The sequence below is a fragment of the Rhamphochromis longiceps genome, linkage group LG4 (assembly GCF_057381845.1).
Source record: "Rhamphochromis longiceps isolate RC_006_pf linkage group LG4, R_longiceps_female_GT1.1, whole genome shotgun sequence".
NCBI lineage: Eukaryota > Metazoa > Chordata > Actinopteri > Cichliformes > Cichlidae > Rhamphochromis > Rhamphochromis longiceps.
Window position 1 is genome coordinate 6,399,801 of NC_140560.1, and position 17,738 is coordinate 6,417,538.

General features: G+C 41.0%; 2 protein-coding genes across 5 annotated transcripts; one reads left to right on the forward strand and one right to left on the reverse strand.

The window, feature by feature from the left end:
- Positions 1-1,864: 1,864 nt before the first annotated feature.
- LOC146670927 (tryptase-2-like) lies at positions 1,865-4,019 on the forward strand. Of its 2 annotated transcripts, none has more exons than XM_085403043.1 (5): positions 1,865-1,964; positions 2,157-2,337; positions 2,870-3,132; positions 3,342-3,478; positions 3,678-4,019. In XM_085403043.1, the coding sequence occupies exons 1-5, from the start codon at positions 1,910-1,912 to the stop codon at positions 3,855-3,857; spliced, it is 816 nt and encodes a 271-aa protein (XP_085259169.1). In that variant the 5' UTR covers positions 1,865-1,909; the 3' UTR covers positions 3,858-4,019. The 2 variants fall into 2 exon arrangements, with proteins under 2 accessions (XP_085259169.1, XP_085259170.1); XM_085403044.1 differs by having other exon boundaries at positions 1,882-1,961.
- Positions 4,020-6,177: 2,158 nt separating this feature from the next.
- Positions 6,178-17,466, reverse strand: dus1l (dihydrouridine synthase 1-like (S. cerevisiae)). Of its 3 annotated transcripts, none has more exons than XM_085403047.1 (14): positions 17,380-17,466; positions 16,217-16,458; positions 15,782-15,890; positions 15,570-15,620; positions 15,313-15,425; positions 14,704-14,786; positions 14,449-14,552; positions 14,205-14,352; positions 13,484-13,580; positions 11,529-11,617; positions 11,250-11,416; positions 9,507-9,544; positions 9,203-9,278; positions 6,178-8,908 (listed from the first exon to the last, which is right to left on the reverse strand). In XM_085403047.1, exons 2-14 carry the CDS (start codon positions 16,451-16,453, stop codon positions 8,751-8,753), a joined length of 1,470 nt encoding a protein of 489 aa, XP_085259173.1. In that variant the 5' UTR covers positions 16,454-16,458; positions 17,380-17,466; the 3' UTR covers positions 6,178-8,750. The 3 variants fall into 3 exon arrangements, with proteins under 3 accessions (XP_085259173.1, XP_085259172.1, XP_085259174.1); XM_085403046.1 differs by having other exon boundaries at positions 6,179-8,908; positions 16,217-16,462; XM_085403048.1 differs by having other exon boundaries at positions 8,758-8,908; positions 9,195-9,278; positions 16,217-16,462.
- Positions 17,467-17,738: the final 272 nt, after the last annotated feature.

Here is a 17,738-nt window from a genome sequence, read left to right on the forward strand (position 1 = left end):
TCTCAATGAATGAGATTTTTAATTTGAGAATCTGAACTGGTAAAGTACATCATGCAGTTTATTGTGGAAAAATAAGATGTAACGATGGAAATGGAATCAGAGGAAACCAAAGACATCCTCTGCCTGGAACATGATGAGTATATGAGCTCTGGCAGCGCTCCTCATCACATGACAGTCCTGCTGCAGGGTTAGAGCTGTGCACTCTGAATAGACTGCAGGTACCTTCTCTTACTATGAGCAGTGACATAGAAATAGTTGTTGTTACTCCTCCAGTGCACCTTATGCATCTTTCATTTGCACCTAAGCAGGTGAAATGCATTCACAACAGTTTCTGTTTCCTGATTGGACAGATCAACATCTCTGAAGACTTTGTGCCAGAATCCAGTGATCAAGTATTCCTTTCATTTATTTGAGCAGTGCATATTTAAATACACATTTGTTCTCTTACAGACGCCGTTTCATTTCGTGACTCTTGTTTCTCGAGAATGTCATGTGCGGCGCTCAGCATCACCACGTAAGCAAAGTTGTTGCACAAACCGAGGAGCCTGTATAGATGTGGAAAGATAAAAACGAGATACGGAGATGCATCAAAAAATAACAACTTAATCAGCGGCTGCAAAATTTCTCTCAACATAAAACCCCCCAAAATATCGTGCACTCAGTACCGTGCACTTTCAAAACTTTTGCATTACCAAGCATTTATCAGCTACTCACATTCACTCACATGAATAAGACTTTCACAGTCTTTGTGCTTTCCATGTCGTTAACCTTTGTTTTCAAGCTTCTTAAAAGTCTTCCTTTTCCTTCTTCCTCCTGTCCATCCTTTCAGTTTAGTTCCTCATTATTTTCTAGCTTTGTGTATTTTTCCCTCCCTCCTTTGTTCTTTGCTTGTTTTCCAGTAGCAGCTAAAGTGCCTTTTCATTTCACTACCTGCTATGCCACCTTGGGCTTTCCATCTGTGCTTCAGTTTACTTACTAACGTGAATTATCAGTGTGACAGAATTCAATGACAACTTTTCTTTTGTGACTTATTTGTGGCTTTTTGTTATTCCTAGAAGGTTGAATGGCAATAAAGTAAAGCGAGAGATTGAGGGATATGCAGCAAATGGCAAACACAACAGAACTTAGGTCTCTGCAATGAGTACACAGGTCTCAATAGTTGGAGCACGAGTACTCTGTCCTTGCCCTTTCCTCTTCCTTCCTTTCCTCTCCATTTTCCCTTCGCTCCCTTTCAGTCGTACATGCTCAAGACCTTTACTTAGACTTAGAGTTTTTTATTGTCATTGTGCAGTTTCTTGCACAGTGAAATTGGGTAGCTGGACCACAAAGGTGCAAAGGTAAGAAGAGAAAACAATATACAACAAGGGGAAAACAAATAAATAATTAAAATAAAATAAAAAGCATATATGGATACATATATGTGAGTGAAACTATATACATGGAGTATGCGTAAGAACCATTGTGGAAGGGCTAAGGTCATTTAGGGTGGAGATGGAAATTCTACTGAGACCACACCTTTTATGCCTTACACTTTAACTCCACCACCCCCCACTTTTAGATAATTTAAGTGGAAATAAACACAGCAGTAGCAGGTAACTTTTCAAGCACAATGTGTCACACTAACAGGTCTGCAGTGCAGATAAATCAAATAAAAGAGTTAAACTCTTTCATCAAAGATGGCATTCGATTGTTCAAAATATATATTTTTGTCACGTTGCCAGAATATTCAACCAAAGTCTTCAATTATTTTTCCACTGCATGTTAAAAACACATGTACATTTTTTTAGGTGTGGTTTGAGATGTAAAGGGCGGGACTAATGATAGTCATCTCTCCAGCAGTGCATATAAAGCTGCACTTGTTCCCCCCTCACCACACAGAGGTACTGCTACACTGTTCTTCATCACGGCCATGGCTTTCTGCAAACTTCTGCTAACTGTGTTGGTACTGCTGCACAACAGTGGTGGTGAGAGAGAAAAATGCTGAACCTTAATTTCCCAACTCCAGAGCCCAGATTTCAGAGTGCAGCCTCGATAGACTGATGCTCTAATGTTTATCATCCATTCTGAGCAAAATAGCAAACAGCTCTTACTTTGATGGGATTTAATTTTCTTAGATGCCTCAAACTTACATCCAGCATTTTGTTTGTGTTTTTCAGGTCTACTGGGAAATGAAGTGAGGAGCTCCATCATTGGTGCAGAGGATGCCAAAAAGGAAAGTTGGCCATGGATGGTTCACCTCAACATGACATCTAAAGATTCGAAAATGGTGAAATGGGGCTGCGGCGGCACCGTCGTTGCAAAGCAGTGGGTGCTGACTTCTGCACAGTGCGTGGCTAAGTAAGTCTGTGTGTGTTTGCAGAAACGTGTCTCATTATTTTTATGAACATCCTCCAGAGCAGTCATAACAAAAAAGCTTCACACTGCATGTGAGTATTTTGGGGGAATAATTACTCATAGGGACCTTCACTGTTGGCCAATAAAGACAAAATCATTTCAGGACACTTTCTGACAAGTGTCCTGAAATGGTCTGACAAGTTAGGTGAGTGGGCCTAACTTGTCAGACCTGGAGGCCTCAGTCAGTATTTAAATACACCATATGCACATTTCAGCACCTTAAGCTGTGTTTTTAGTGAGTAGCTGCATATTTACACACCCAGCAGACACCGCATCAAGTCCAAACTAATGTAATGTTTACTCCACTGCAGCTCCTTTTCTTTTAATTCTTGCCAACTATGAAAAAACATGCGCAGCCCTTTAAACTGCTGAATGCACCAGTGTCCACAAAACCCATGTGTAGTGTTGTTTTGTTGAAGGCTTGGTCATTCCAAAATACATGAGACTTAATGTGTGTGTTTCTCTTGTCATGCAGTTATGATCATCTTCGATCGTTCGTTGTTGTCGGCGCATATCAGCTGCAAAAGGCGGCTCACCGTTACATGGGTATAGCCAATATTGTTCCATACCGAGACCTGGGCAACAGCAACTACGAAAATGACATTGCTCTGATCAAGCTGAAGAAAGCGATTACATTTTCAAAAGATGTTGCACCAGTGGCTCTGCCTGACAAGGATGACACCTTTGGTCCATCATCTGAGTGCTGGATCACTGGCTGGGGGGAAGTGGGAAATGGTGGTAAGTTAAGCACAGGAAGTAGGCTTTAAAATGTTCACGCTGTAAAAGGCAGGCTCACAGATCCATTGTAAATTGCCATACTGTCACCAGTAAACTGTATTTAATTGTGTATAAACATAGCCTACGTCCATACTTTGCATAGTAAGGTACTTCACAGATAAGAAACATCACCTTTCTGTCACTTCCATACTTTTCCTGTGTGTCCACAGTTCCACTGAAAGCTCCAGAAACACTTCAGCAGCTCAAGATTTCCATCATCTCTCAGAGTACCTGTAAGGAGAGGCTTCCTCAGATAGCCTCTAATACACTATGCACAAATGACAGCAAGGGAAGGGGTGCCTGCAAAGTGAGTTTTTCCCTTTTTTTAGTCTTTTGCATTTAATTAAATGGATTATTACCACTTTGAAATAAACAAACACTTTTTGATTTATCACACATGAAGTACTTTACTTTCACTCAGCTGAATTGACAGAAACTAGTAGTTACTCGTTACTTTGGAATTTATTGTTGAATCTAAGTCTAAGTTGTGTGTTTTGCTTCCACAGGGAGACTATGGTGGTCCACTGGTGTGCCGTAAAGGGGGGAAATTAGTTCAGGTGGGAGTCATGAGTTCTGGTGGTTGTGGCCCCAAGGACGGCCCTGGCGTCTGTACTGAGGTTGCAAAGTATCTGACCTTCATAAACGACTACATCCACCGTCCTGGGAAAGCTCCAGCTGAGATGTGAACTCCTCAGAAACCGACACTGCCCGCTGTACTCATCTCATAAGCTGTCTTACTTTTAGCTTCTTTCCTGTAAAGCACTGTCACTCCATGGTAATGGTAGCTGACTGTGGCTCAGTTAACAGATTTCTTTGCATTAAAGCTTTAAAGCATCACTTTAGTGTCTCTTTGTGATTTGAAGAATTCCTGTTCACATGTTTCAAAAAAGGCACTGATGACACCCCCACGTCCATAGCAACGCCTTCCTTGGATACATAGTTATATGTGTGCAAATTTTTCAATCTGATTTTTAGCATTTTTACAAGTCTATATTATATACTGGGCCGGTTCTAGACAGGCATACATGAGGGGGCAGAGAGAAATGTAAAGACAAGACAACACTCTTTGCAGTCGTCTTTTCTTGCATCATTTCTCCTTGTGTCCTTTCATCTCCTCCTTCTCCGTCACCTCATTCACCTGATTCATTTCTGTGTTGTAACTACTCTGCAGTGACTAAATGTCATAACAACAGTTTGTTAATTGGATAAAATCAACGGTTATCTTTTCTTTCTTTCTTCTACTTTAGTAAATGTCCAGGTGAACAAAGGTGCTCCCTCTTCAGGAGACAAAGTGTACATATCACTTATCTTTGACAGCTTGCAGATGGTATAAAACTTTCTTTTTACAATGACAGACTTTTACCGCTTTGTTCTCACTTTTATTTATTTTGTTTTATTAAATACCTTTTAACTTTTCAGAATTTACACTCAAACCCAACCCATAATAGCCACACAGTGCACTTTGCAAATCCAACCAGCAGACTTGGGTGGGCGGGATCTAGTCTATGGTCTGCATGTTTGACACCCCTTAAATATTACATCATAGAAAGTCTCATTTTTGACACATTTGAAAGAGAGTCTTTCCAAATTTCGTTCACAATTTGACCACCTTGATTTGACCACTAGATGGCACTCTGCGCTCAAAAATATTTATAGTGTATATCCAACAACAGGAACAGAATAAACTGATGCGGTCAGAGGCACGTCATTCTTTTGACTAATTCTCATATTAACATGTAAAAAATAAAATAAAATACAGTATGCAGTATGGAACAATAACTAAAACAGATGTGTTCAATATTAATTTTGTGTTATTTATAACACAAAAGGTGTGTAGTCTAAGGAGCTTGAAAAGAAAAGCGTCTGGGCTTCTTTAGGTTGCTTGAAGATGGTTCACCTCTCATCTGAGAAGCTTCAGTTCTAAGGTCAAATGGTGGAGAGTCCCAGATATAAACCTAGTGGGAGTGACCCCCCACAGAGGGACAAAAGGACCCACTGATGATCCTCTACCTAATCACATGAGCCAACGTTTAAAACTGGGTGTGGGTCCCAATCAGCCAGGGTTTCGGGTGAGCTCACTGTGAAACCTGGCCCCACCCTATCATGTGATTTCCTGAGGTCAGATGGCCCAGGATGTGAGTGGGCGTTAAGGCGTCTGGGAAGGGATCTCAAAACTGGATTATAGATGGAAGAGAGTTGGTGTTGTAAACCCCCGCCTCTGTTCAAAGATGGTCGCTCACAGTGGACATAGATGGCTTCTTTCACTCCTCTTTCAAACCATCTGTCCTCTCTGTCCAAAATGTGAACATTGGCATCCTCGAAAGAGTGACCTTTGACCTTTAGATGCAGATGGACTGCTGAGTCTTGTCCTGTGGAGGTGGCTCTTCTGTGTTGTGCCATGCGCTTGTGAAGTGGCTGTTTGGTCTCTCCAATGTAGAGGTCTGAGCATTCCTCGCTGCACTGTACAGCATACACCACATTGTTAAGTCTGTGTTTTGGAGTTTTGTCTTTCGGGTGAACCAGTTTTTGTCTGAGCGTGTTGCTGGGTCTGAAATACACTGGGATGTCATGCTTGGAGAAAACTCTCCTGAGTTTCTCTGATACACCGGCTACATAGGGGATGACAATGTTGTTGCGTCTGTCCTCCCTCGCTGGTGTCTGGTCTTCTTTTCTGTGCCTCTTTGCTGACTTTAAGAACGCCCATTTAGGATAGCCGCACGTTTTGAGTGCTTCCTTTACATGTGTGTGTTCCTTCTTTTTCCCTTCAGGCTTAGAGGGAACATGGTGTAGGGTCCTGATTACTCCAAGTCTGTGTTCCAGAGGGTGATGGGAGTCAAAAAGGAGGTACTATTTGTGGGGAAACTCCCACTGGGTTTAAATCTGGGACTCTCCACCATTTGACCTTAGAACTGAAGAAGCTTCTCGGATGAGAGGTGAAACGTCTTCAAGCAACTCAAAGTTCAGACGCTTTTCTTTCCAAGCTCCTTCGACCCCGCATGCTACAAACTTTACTCGAGTCATTTAGACAGCCGTTAGCACATGATTCTCCTTATGGGGACCTGATATGTTTAATATGCTGCTGAGAATATAGCCCAGAAGAAGCGTATAGTATAGCTTTTATTTTGGAAAGAGCCATTTCTCTGTAATAAACTCTCTTTTCCAAAGATGAGTGATTTCTCGATCAGATAGATTTTTTTATTATTATTTTGTTGTTTCAGCAACATTAAATTTAAAAACTGTACTTTTGAGTTAAAATATATATTTCTAATTTTAATAAATGACAAATTAAAAAGGCATGAACTTTTTTTGTATCGAAAAAATATCGAACTGTGACACCAAAGTATCGAACCGAACCGTGAATTTTGTGTATCGTTGCACCCTTAGTATTAATGTTTATTTTTATAAACACAATTTATGTTAGCATAGATGACGCACCTTGCTTTAAAATACTGCATTGTACCAGCTGCAAAGGCTATAAGAAAAACCAATATGAAAAGCAGGAAATAAAATCGACAGGTTTACCAATTTGTCATAAATAAAAAAAAATTTAAAAATAAGAAAAAACGTAAACAGGAAGCTACTGGAGCCTGCAACCAAAATTCATGTTTTTTTTTAAATTGGATCTAAAATAGCTCATAACAGTAAATACTTTCCAGCTATTTTAGGGCATAAGTAATAAAAAAAATATTGGAATTAGTTAAAGCATTTTTGGGCTTGCTTAGGTGGTCCTGTTAGTAAACAAGCTAGTTACCAAGGAGACAAAGACATCAATGCCACCCAAACAGCAACCTGAAAACGTGAAGCAAAAACTGCAGTTCCTGGATTCGCCACTTGAGGCTGTCAGTCACCAAACACTTTGCTAAAATGCTTTACAATATTAAAAGTGCATTTACTGTCTGCTGTAAAAATGGTTTGGACCTTTGTTGTAGTGTCAATAGATTTTTTCTCTGAATCTGAACACCTCTAAGACTTAACATTAGGGACTTTACCACAATGTTGAACAGGAGTCCTGTTAATCCGAGTTACCTGGATTTAGCATTTTTGTGAGTTTTGCACCTTTTGAAGCATTTTTAAATGGCATTAGTCCAAGAAGTTTGTGCTAAAGGCTGACGAGTGCAATTTATGACTTCTTTACTTTGTCCCTTATTAGCAGGTTTGTGTGAGAGCCATATGCATGTGGATGACGCTTGCTAACCAAACTAAGCAGAGCTAGTTCACAACTTAACTCTTCCACCCAAAAGGACTTTTTAAAAATTACAATGGGAAGAATTAAAATGTATTTTCAAAAATTCAGAGTCCAGAAACCAGAGGGTGATTTCATTATAGCTCCGTCCATTACAGATAAAAATCTATATATTTGTTCATCTGTGTTGCCAAATTTACAGTTGCCCCCAACCTTTGACAGTGTGGGGCCAACTACCACAAAACACACATCCTCTTTGATGTCCATTGTACCTTATTACCCTGTATACACAAGAGCATGTTTTACTCAGCAGCAGAGGGAGCGCTGAATTGTGTCCTTTATGCTCAAGTTCTGGACAGACAGTGATTTCATTCAAAAGGCACACAGTGCACTATGCACTATGGCTAATCTTAATGCAAAATAAAGAAAGTAACCACATTTATGACTTTAATTAAACACATATAGACAGGTAGATGCTGCATCCAGTCATGTCAGAAGAGCTTGCTCAGGCGATACTAAGGCTTCTGACCAGCTCCTGTATGAAACGCCACTTATTTTAAATATATGTCAAACTAAGAAATAAGTAAAGTTCCACTTGTGAGAACTGGTTTTATATTTTACTTCTGACTGAATTAAAATGGATTCTGTCATGTTTGAACAAGAAGATGAACGCTTTAATCAAAGTAATGTATATGAGCCTGAAAATGACACTTATCAGTCCCTATGATGGGTTAGGTAGTCCTAACTTATCAGAATGCTTCAAAGCATTAACGTGACAGACATTAACATGTGTGCTTGAGTTGTACATACAAAATTAAGCACACTAAACATCTTGTACCATAAGTACAGTTGCAGCATTTGAACAATCGAAACTGCTTCAGGATCCTTTTACAGTTCAAGTACTTAGAAACTCTAACTGTGTTCTGCCTCCACAGAGAAATAAGCAAAAGGAGACCGTGCTCTCCCTGAGCTATATATGTATGTATATGTTGGCACAGTGTTCCAGTGAACAGCAGTTGAGCAATGCAGCATCTACATGTGTGTATAACACATCTGCCACCAACAAGTTACTAAATCTTTCCCTGTGAAGACTCACCAACAACTTTGGGCAAAATAATGTCTTTAGAATATCTGTCCTTAAAAAAAATGTAAAAAATAAATAAATTATATTTGAACCACTGCCAGTCCCCCGCCCCGACTGCTTATTCACCTAGAAATCCCTTTTACATAAAAATAAGCTTTTATTTTTTGGTCTGTTGATTGATGACACTTCACCATCAGTCCCAAACAGACTACTTAGCAGTTGTGTACACAGTATGCACCGACTACTGCATGCACTGCTTCCACCCTCCAGTGAGTGTGTGGCTTGTGCACGCAGAGATGGCTGCAGTCCTGCTCATAGTAGCAGCCGAGGCTCCTCCAGTTCCCTTCTTGAATCCTGCAGAGGCTGAGGAATGTGGTCGCTTCTCTCCACCTCTGTTGTGGATCTCTCCGCCTGCTCCTTCTCCTCTGCTTTCCGTTTCTCTGCCTTGGTCTTGAACCTCAGCCCGTGGCCTGTTAAACACAGGAAATAAACACATTTATATCACAGATGAGTCGATCCTTTTCATTTCTTGTTTTTTCTTTTTCTTGATTGTGGATTCACAATCTGGATAATTGCTGTATTGTATTGCTGTGGACTGTGTAACCCAGTCTAACACATTAATGTCCTAACATGTGGCGGTAATAAACTCTGGGAGTCTTTGTGTCAATAAATCAGCAGACAGTGTGATTAGAAATCATATCCACTACACAGGATCAACACACAGCACCTCATGAGTGAGTGAGTGTGTGTACGTACACACTTACTTGGACAGTCTGCCACTTCTTTGTAAGCCTTCTTCTTACAGCAGCCTCGACAAAGGCTGAAGACGCACTTATTTCCCTGCAGAGGAAAGTAAAAGCTCACAGGATTCAGGCTAACGATCAAATAAAAGCAAATTAAGTGGCTTAATCTCAAAAGCGGTGCGAATGGAACAAAACAAAGAATTTCTAACTAAATGTCATGTCTAACCTTTATGAAAATGTGCTTGAGCAACTGACAATTGAATCTAATAGCTCATCTTTTAATCTGTTGTCCAAACTAGAAGGTCAGTGTTTGAATTCTGCTTACCTTTGGGTTACCACATTGTTCACATTTGATGTATTTGGCTGCAGGAAGAAATAAGATGCACATTAGTGACCAGTGACTCACATTTTCAATGAGGAACTTGACAATTTACAAGACCGGTCAAAAGTCTTACAGCACCCCAATTTTTCCAGTTATTTATTGCAATTCAAGTCCAATGAAAAGTTTGAAATGGTACAAAGGTAAATGGTGAACTGCCAGAAGTTTAAAAAAAAAAAAAGAAGGTAAGGTTACACAAAACTGAAAAATATGTACATAATGTACAAAAGGCCTTTTTCAGAGAACACAATATGGGTTAACAATTTAAAGCTGTTCTGCAGCAATGGAGGTTGATCAAGCTGGTGCTACTAATTCCTACAGGTGTTCCAACTTTTCTGGATTACTTACTGTGGCGGGGCGTGGGTGGCGGCGCCACAGCAGGGAAGGCGAATGCACCTGTGCGGCATCACAATCACACCTCGCCAGCTTCAGAGTGGTGTAGGGTCCCGTCATGGGGTTGCTGTCGATGTGTGTGCCTGGCAGCCACAAAGCTGCAGCCCATTGTAAGTGTACAGCAACCGTGTGTGGGAAAAGTGGTTGAATAAAGATGCAACAAAGCATGGTCTGCCGTGGTCATTTACACTTACAACCCCCTCTGTCTGCATAAAAGCAGTGTGGTAACATACACTTGTGAGCATCACCTGAAAGTATTGTACTGCAGAAAATTCTGTGTTGCTACAAAGATGGCGCGAATAGGGGAATTAACAATGGAAGCGAGACAGACCATCAAACACTTAAAAATGTTATTCCTACAGAGAAATTGGAAAGAAGGTCAAGGTGTCAGTGAGCACAGTTTCCTTCAACATCAAAAGGCCTCAGAAACTGTGACAGGAAGAGGCCACAACTGAATCAGAGGACAAGTTTCTGAGAGTTAACCGCCTTGTGTGATCAGCGGCTCACACAACAACAGCTTCAAGCACAGCTTAATAGTGGTATAGAAAGCAAGTCTCAGTCTCAACTGTGAAGAGAAGACTTCGAGCTGCAGGTATGACAGGACGAGTTGCAGCAAGAAAGCCATCGCTAAGACGTCAGAATAAGACAAAGAGGCTTGCCTGGGCCATGAAACCCCACCAGTGGAAGACTGGAAGTCTTGAATTTGAAATCTTCGACATGTAGGATCTTTGTGCACCATCAAGTAGGCGAAAGGATGGTTCCTCAGTGTGGCGCATCAACTGTCAAAGATGGAGGAGGAAGAGGGATGGTCTGGGGCTTTTTTTTACTGGATCCAGGGTCGGCGACTTGTACAGAGTGATGAACTAAAACGGCTGCCACAGCATTCTGCAGTGCCATGCAATACTCTCTGGTTTGTGCCTAGAAAATAGTCGGGGTTCATCCTACGGCAAGATAATGACCATCGAGTCTCCATCGAGCTGGTTTGGGATGAACTGAACAGAAGAGTGAAAGCAAAGCGACCTATGAGTGCCACATTTATGGGACCTTCTGCAACAGATTGGGAAGGACTTTCTGAAGAATATTTGATTTCTATTGTAGAAAGACTCCCACGGGTGTGTTCAGCTGTTATATCTGTCAAAAGTAGATACTTTTGACTCCAATTCCGTATTTGTACAATGCTTTCATTTCAGAGTGCAATGAGACATTAAAATGCATAATTTTCAATTAGAAAAACTGGAAAAATTGGGGTGTTCTAAGACTTTTGACCAGCAGGTTAAGTCGACAGCACAAACTTACGTTTCTGTTCGGGGCAGAAGTTCTTTTTGGGGTTGCGGGATCTCTTCTTCTGCTTGTTTTTAGAGAGTGTGTCAGCTGACTCACAGTCCTCCAGTGCCCTCTTCTGACAAACCGTCTTTTTCAACACTGATGCCTGGCTGTTACCGTTGGTAACCGTCTCTTTTGGCCTGTAACGTGATCATCCATCAGTGAGAAATCTTTTGAGAAGTGTGTTCATGGATCAAAAGATGTGCATTACTTTCTTTTTACTGAAGTAAGTAGAGATGTGTTGTGACTTACACTGGTCTGACATATGGCTGGCAGATCCAGTGGGGGAAAGGAAGTCCGCTTTCTTTATCTTCTGAATCTTTTCCTTTGGCTATCTCCTCCTGAATAGACAGAAAGCCACAGTCAGGAAACTTTCAGTGCCGCAATGTCTCGATGCATGCTCAATCATCCAGGTAAATAAATCCCAAAAGGTACGTCCAGATGAACAGAATCAACCTTTTGGGAGGGTGCCATAACATCACACAAACCCATTGGCTGCATTTCAAACTAAAATATAGCAAAAATGTAAAAAGTCTATGCTAATGAATCTAATAATTTTTTCCTTCTTTTTTTAGAATTACAAAAACTTCCCAACTTGTGGAAAGGACAGTAAACACTTTCTACACTATGACATACAAATCAAAGGTCATGTGACCCTGAACAAGCAGCAACTGAACAAGCTGAAGCTCTAAACCAGGGGTGGGGAACTCCAGGCCTCAAGGGCCGGTGTCCTGCAGGTTTTAGATCTCACCCTGGGTCAACACACCTGAACCAAATAATTAGTTCTTTACTAAGTAGGACCGTGTGACATGACCAAATCTCATATCCTGATATAAGACATTTATCGTCCCGACAACGATATAAACCACAAACATTTTTCCTTTTTTGTAAAGTCTGTGAATCTCGGGCAGCTCAACTTGCGTGAAGTGTTTCCAGCTGGGCGTTGTATACCTGGAGTCGACTGTTTTGACCGATGCATGAAACGATACATTTTTAGACATAAGTTGTAACGTCTGCCATTTTCTTTCTGAGTATTTATTACATGCGGGGAAAAAGCCTGTTCTAATGTTTGAGTTTAAGGGTTATTTTGAGCACCTGACGGCTCTTTTTTGCTTCTCATCCGTAAACTCTCTCCATACTCTTTTACGTGACTCTTGCGTAGGTGGTAGAAGAGGTTTGTCATGTTTGAGTCCATGGTGGAAACCAGTTTGCAGCAAAATTTGCATCGTACAGTTTTCTACTCCGTGTCAGACTTTTCATAACCAAACCATGTCCATGCTACAGAGGCAGCCCCTTGTTTAGGAATAAGGTCCTTGGTTTTTTTTTTTTACTGGTCCTTCTGTTTGTCATCATTTCAGTTTATTGCTAACGACAACGCATAAAAACAGTCGCTTGTCCATCCGTAGTGTGGTTATTTTAATTATAAGAGAAAGAGAGAACGTTAAGAAATTCATATAGCCACTACAGTGACCATCAAAACGATGAAAAAAAATATATATATTGCCGTAAACGGTTTATGTTGCGACACCACGAAACAAACGATAGCGTAAAACGAAACGATAGACGTTTTCGTATCGCCATCTGATATATATCGTTATATCAAACAGTCCTAACTTCAAGACATGTTGAGGAGGTCATTTAGCCATTTAAATCAGCTGTGTTGGATCAAGGACACATGTAAACCTGCAGGACACCGGCCCTCAGGCCTGGAGTTGGACACCCCTGCTCTAAGCAGTTATACATGGTGTCAGTGCCGCTTTCCTTAAAGCTTAAAAAAAATCAACAGACAACATCAGGTTAATATCAGCATTTGACTGAAATATTAGTGTCTGCCTCTAAAAATCGAACTTTCTTGCACCTTGTAGGTGTTAAGGCTGTGATGACATCTTGACCACATGTGAAAACTATAGAGGAAATGGGTCATGGTGAGTTTCTAATGCAACACAAAGTCTACTTGCTACCGAACAATGCACCTCATTATCACATCATTCCACGGATTCTTTGGGAACTGTGTTGCTGAAATGCCTGTAGTACACAGACATGACTGCAGTCTACCCACTACACAGCACAGAACTATATAAAAACATACAATGATTACTTTAATAATGTCCATCTGCTTCTGGTTTCACCTCTGTCGCTATGGTAATGCTGAGCTCTTAGCTACCTCCTCAGTTGTGCATATTTGAAAGGATGTTTCCTGTTTGTACCTGACAGCGAAGCCTCAGCTGTTTGCTAACGTCAGCCAAACCCTCCAGAGTCTTCACCTTGGCCAACTCCTCCCTCAGGTCCTGGTGGATCTGCAGCCTGAACAGACACATACATGCAGCATGCAGGAAAGGTCACATTTTAAAGCAGTACTGCTGAGCTATAGCAGGAAGAAACATTGTGTATGTTTCCTACCCTGTACTAGATCACTCAATGAACAGCGAGCATGAAATATGATCTGGTGCAGTTATGTTTAAACTCAGTAACTGGGTAGACATGACACGCTATCATTTAGTCTATTAGGAACTACTGAGACCTTCCTGGTGTCATGCCCGATGTTAAAATAAGCACAGAGGACAGATGTTCATCTATGCTGGCACCTGAAATGTGTTGTAGGTCATCACAGAGAAAGTTTGATCCACCACAGCTTGTATAGGAAAAGATGGACACTGTGATGTCACTTATTGGCCCTGATGTTTTAAAACACACATAATAGACGAGGGGCGGAGCTCCTAAACCAGACTTTATCGTTTTTTATTACTCCACACTGTGTAAAATTAAAATCATGTTGTATTCAGTAATTTAAACTAATGACTGAGGCAATAAACTCATCAGCAAGTATTTTTTTGAGCTTATAAATCAAAGAAGCCATATTTGACTCTTGGACCAGTAGCATTTCTGGGAAACAGAATCTCCAAGTGCAGGAGGCAAAGAGAGACATACGTGTGATGCCACAGCTTGAAGAGGTGGGCTCGAACATAGGACAGCGTACATGGAGGATACCGCTTCACCACCTCTAGATACTCCTCAGCCATTTCCCACACCGGGGGGCTGCGGCCTTCAAACAGCGCTGGGTTATGGAGGTTCCCCTCTAAGAACAATACAACACAGAAATTGTGGTTGCTATGGTCGTCATCGTCACATCAGGGAAGAAAAGTAATAAATAAAACAAACTCCTGCTCCTGACCTGCACTCATCACTCCCTGCACGCCTGTTTCCTGAATGCAGCGCTCCACATCACTGAGGTGCTGGATGTTGCCGTTAGCAAATACTGGAATATTTACCGCCTGCCTGTAACAAATCACAGAAGTCAATATACAATAATGTTATTTGGCTCATCAGATTTTGCTTTAATATCAAAGCTACTGCATTTAATTATTAGTTAGGAAACATTGGAAACAGGAATCCATCCCACATCAGATACAGAAGACGAGCAGCTCACCGTACAGCCTTTATGTGCTCCCAGCTAGCGATACCTGTCATGGCGCCTTTCTGGTCTTTGGTTCTGCCGTGCACTGTCAGCAGCTGGGAGACACGTCAAGACCCATCAACACAGATTTATTCTAATGCTTCTGGAAACACCATTTAAAGCAAACACACAAATCAACAGTCAGAAATGAAAATAAACTATGCAGCTGTGCGTTACGCTCGTTCAGTGAAGCGTAAAACAAAGATGGCCGAGCCACACCAAACATCAGATTTGCTGAATTTACTCCTCATCACTGCTCCAGTTTAAAAAATGATTTTCTAATGTAACACACTGTTTTCTGTGCATGTAGTTTTCCTTAAAAGCTCTTATTTGTAAAAGGACTTTACATAGAAATGGAACACATACTGGCAAAGTTTGCTTATGGTGACTTTTACAATAGCCCAGCTTCAGCCCGCTCGTCTGTGTCTTTCTATACACTGTACGAAGCTCAACTTAGAAAAATCTTTCCCCCCCCCTTACAACAACAGCTAAAGTAAAAGGACAATTCTGTTTCTGCTACAGACTGGGAAGTGACAAGCCGGAGAGCTGGCAAACTCATTCAAATTACTGCAGAGGTCATACCTGACATCCAGCTTTCTCGAGCATCTGGGCATAGCGGACTGTTTTTTCAACCTCCTTGAACACACGGATCTTGCACGTGATTGGCACTTTGAGCTTTTCGTTGGCTAAGCTGACTGACAAATAAGGGGAAAGTTTAGGTGCCTGAGATTAAACTGATTAAACAAACAGAAGATGTGGGAAAAATGTTTTTGCATCATGAATATTCGTGAAAACATTATGTCCAACAACAGTCTTCAGTCACACAAACACAGACTTACCCATTTTTTCCAACAGGTCCCATTCATCTTGTAGAAAAACTCCATAGTGTCCTTAAAAAAAAAAAAAGAAAAGAAAAGAGAAAAGAAAAACATCAGTGTCAAGTTCCCCTTTCACTCGTCTGCAAGTTTGGCAACACTATTCTTTCTGATGCAATCTTTAAGAAATGGTAACGTAAGAAATTCATGGGTTCATATATGAATGAAAGGTTTACCTCTCTTAGCGATCATCTGTGGACAGCCCAGGTTGAGATCAATCGCGTCACAATAATCCTGAGCCAGCAAAGCTGCCTGAAGGAACACCTCTGGATCATTGGCACAAAACTGACACACAGAGGATGGAACACTGATTTAGATTAGGCAACAGCCGATGAAGTGATTAAGGTGATGTAATGGTTACATTTGTTTCTTTCTTTCTTTGCCTCTGATAAGGAGGTTTTGAAATGGGCAAAACTGAAAATTTAAATTAAAAATGGACAAATAACAAAAGCCTGCACTTTGAATTTTTTTTACTGCACCACAAACGTCTTGAAGTTTAAAAAGAAAACAAATAAATAGAAAATACAAAACTATTAAAAGCATTTTTAAATTACTGATATTACTATTTAAAAACAAACAAACAAAGAACTCAACTCAGTGTTGATTCTCACCTGTGCAATGAGAGGGCTGTCCTCCTCACAAACTTCATTGTAGAGGTTTTCCCTCCTGTAGTTGGCGTCACGGACAAACACCTGAGCATGCAGCATGGGGGTGTAGCAAAGCTGAGCACCGTGTCGGCGGCTAAGCAAACGCCAAGCCAGCTCACTCTGGTCCACCATGGGAGCCACCACATAGCGTGCTTCTTTCAGAGTTTTCCTCCAAAACTCAAAGCCCTGAAGTTTGGCCATCACAGCTGACTTTGAGAGAAAAGGAAGGGTAAGAGGTAAATGGACTGGTTCTTATACAGCTTTTCTACTCTACCTGAGCATCCAATGCTCTTTCTATGCCGGTGCTTTCTAGCTAACATTCTCACACGTTCATTCAAACAACTGGGGGCAAGCATCTTGTCCAAGGATGTTTGGCATAAAGACTGGAGCAGTCAGGGATCGAACCATCAACCTTGTTATTAGTAGATGACCTCCTGAGCTGCACAGGTAAAAAGTTATTTTCCTGCAGTTTCAACACAAAAACTCAAGGCATAAGTTTTTGAAAAACTAGCCAACTACTCCAAACCCTGTCAATATAGCTAAAATAAATAATAAAACAATAAGGTAGAAGCAGGAAGAATAAGCAGAGGTAGCCCATCAGGTAAATGTGTAACAGATACATTTTTTGATTCTCCATGGGGAGAATCAACCCCAACCAAATGTCCAGTGTTTAGCCTCTGACCCTTCAACGCTGTCTGGGGATTTTACTTTCAGGGCTTCATTCCTGACTGTGTTATTGGGCTGCAGTATAATTATAGTAGTGAACTGTCCGTTTTCTTTTTATTTATATTTGGTTTAAATCGTCCACTTATTATTCAAATTAATTAACGAAAGTGTACTCTTTATTTTTCCATGACAATTGGACAAATTGTGGCTCCAGTGTCTCTAGCATGTATCACTGACTCTTCAACTGTGCCTGAACTCTGTCAACATGTAGCTAGCAAAGCTAACCGCAGGGAACAGACATGTACCGCATGATGTCCCACCGTAGTAAGAAACACAGCCACCAGCTGAGAAACAGAGAAAATATCCCAACATAATGATACATCTCTAAGACATTTACGTTTAACCTTGCTCATGTGTTGACTGCATCTATTTAAAAATCTAGGAATTAGGGTTTTTTTCACCTGTAGTCCTGGCGTAGCACTTTCCAACTATGTGTAACAGCGAAACATCGCCGGTCGGAAACCTTTTTCAGTTTCCCCCGCTTGTTCTTCTTCGTCTGCTTAAAAGCAGTTGGCATCAGTCTACGTCAGTGTTTTACTGAACCCATGTGCTGTGGTGCATGGAAGCACCAGACGAAACATTAAATCTACAGTACACGTACAATGACCGTACATATGTGATTATTTTAAGTGTTCGGCATTTTAAATCTCACTTAAGAAAAAGTGCATAACTGCTTGTCATGCAAACAATTATTTTTGCAATTATATTATATTACTTTCTGTGTGCAGTTTGCATGTTCTCTCCGGGTACTCCGGCTTCC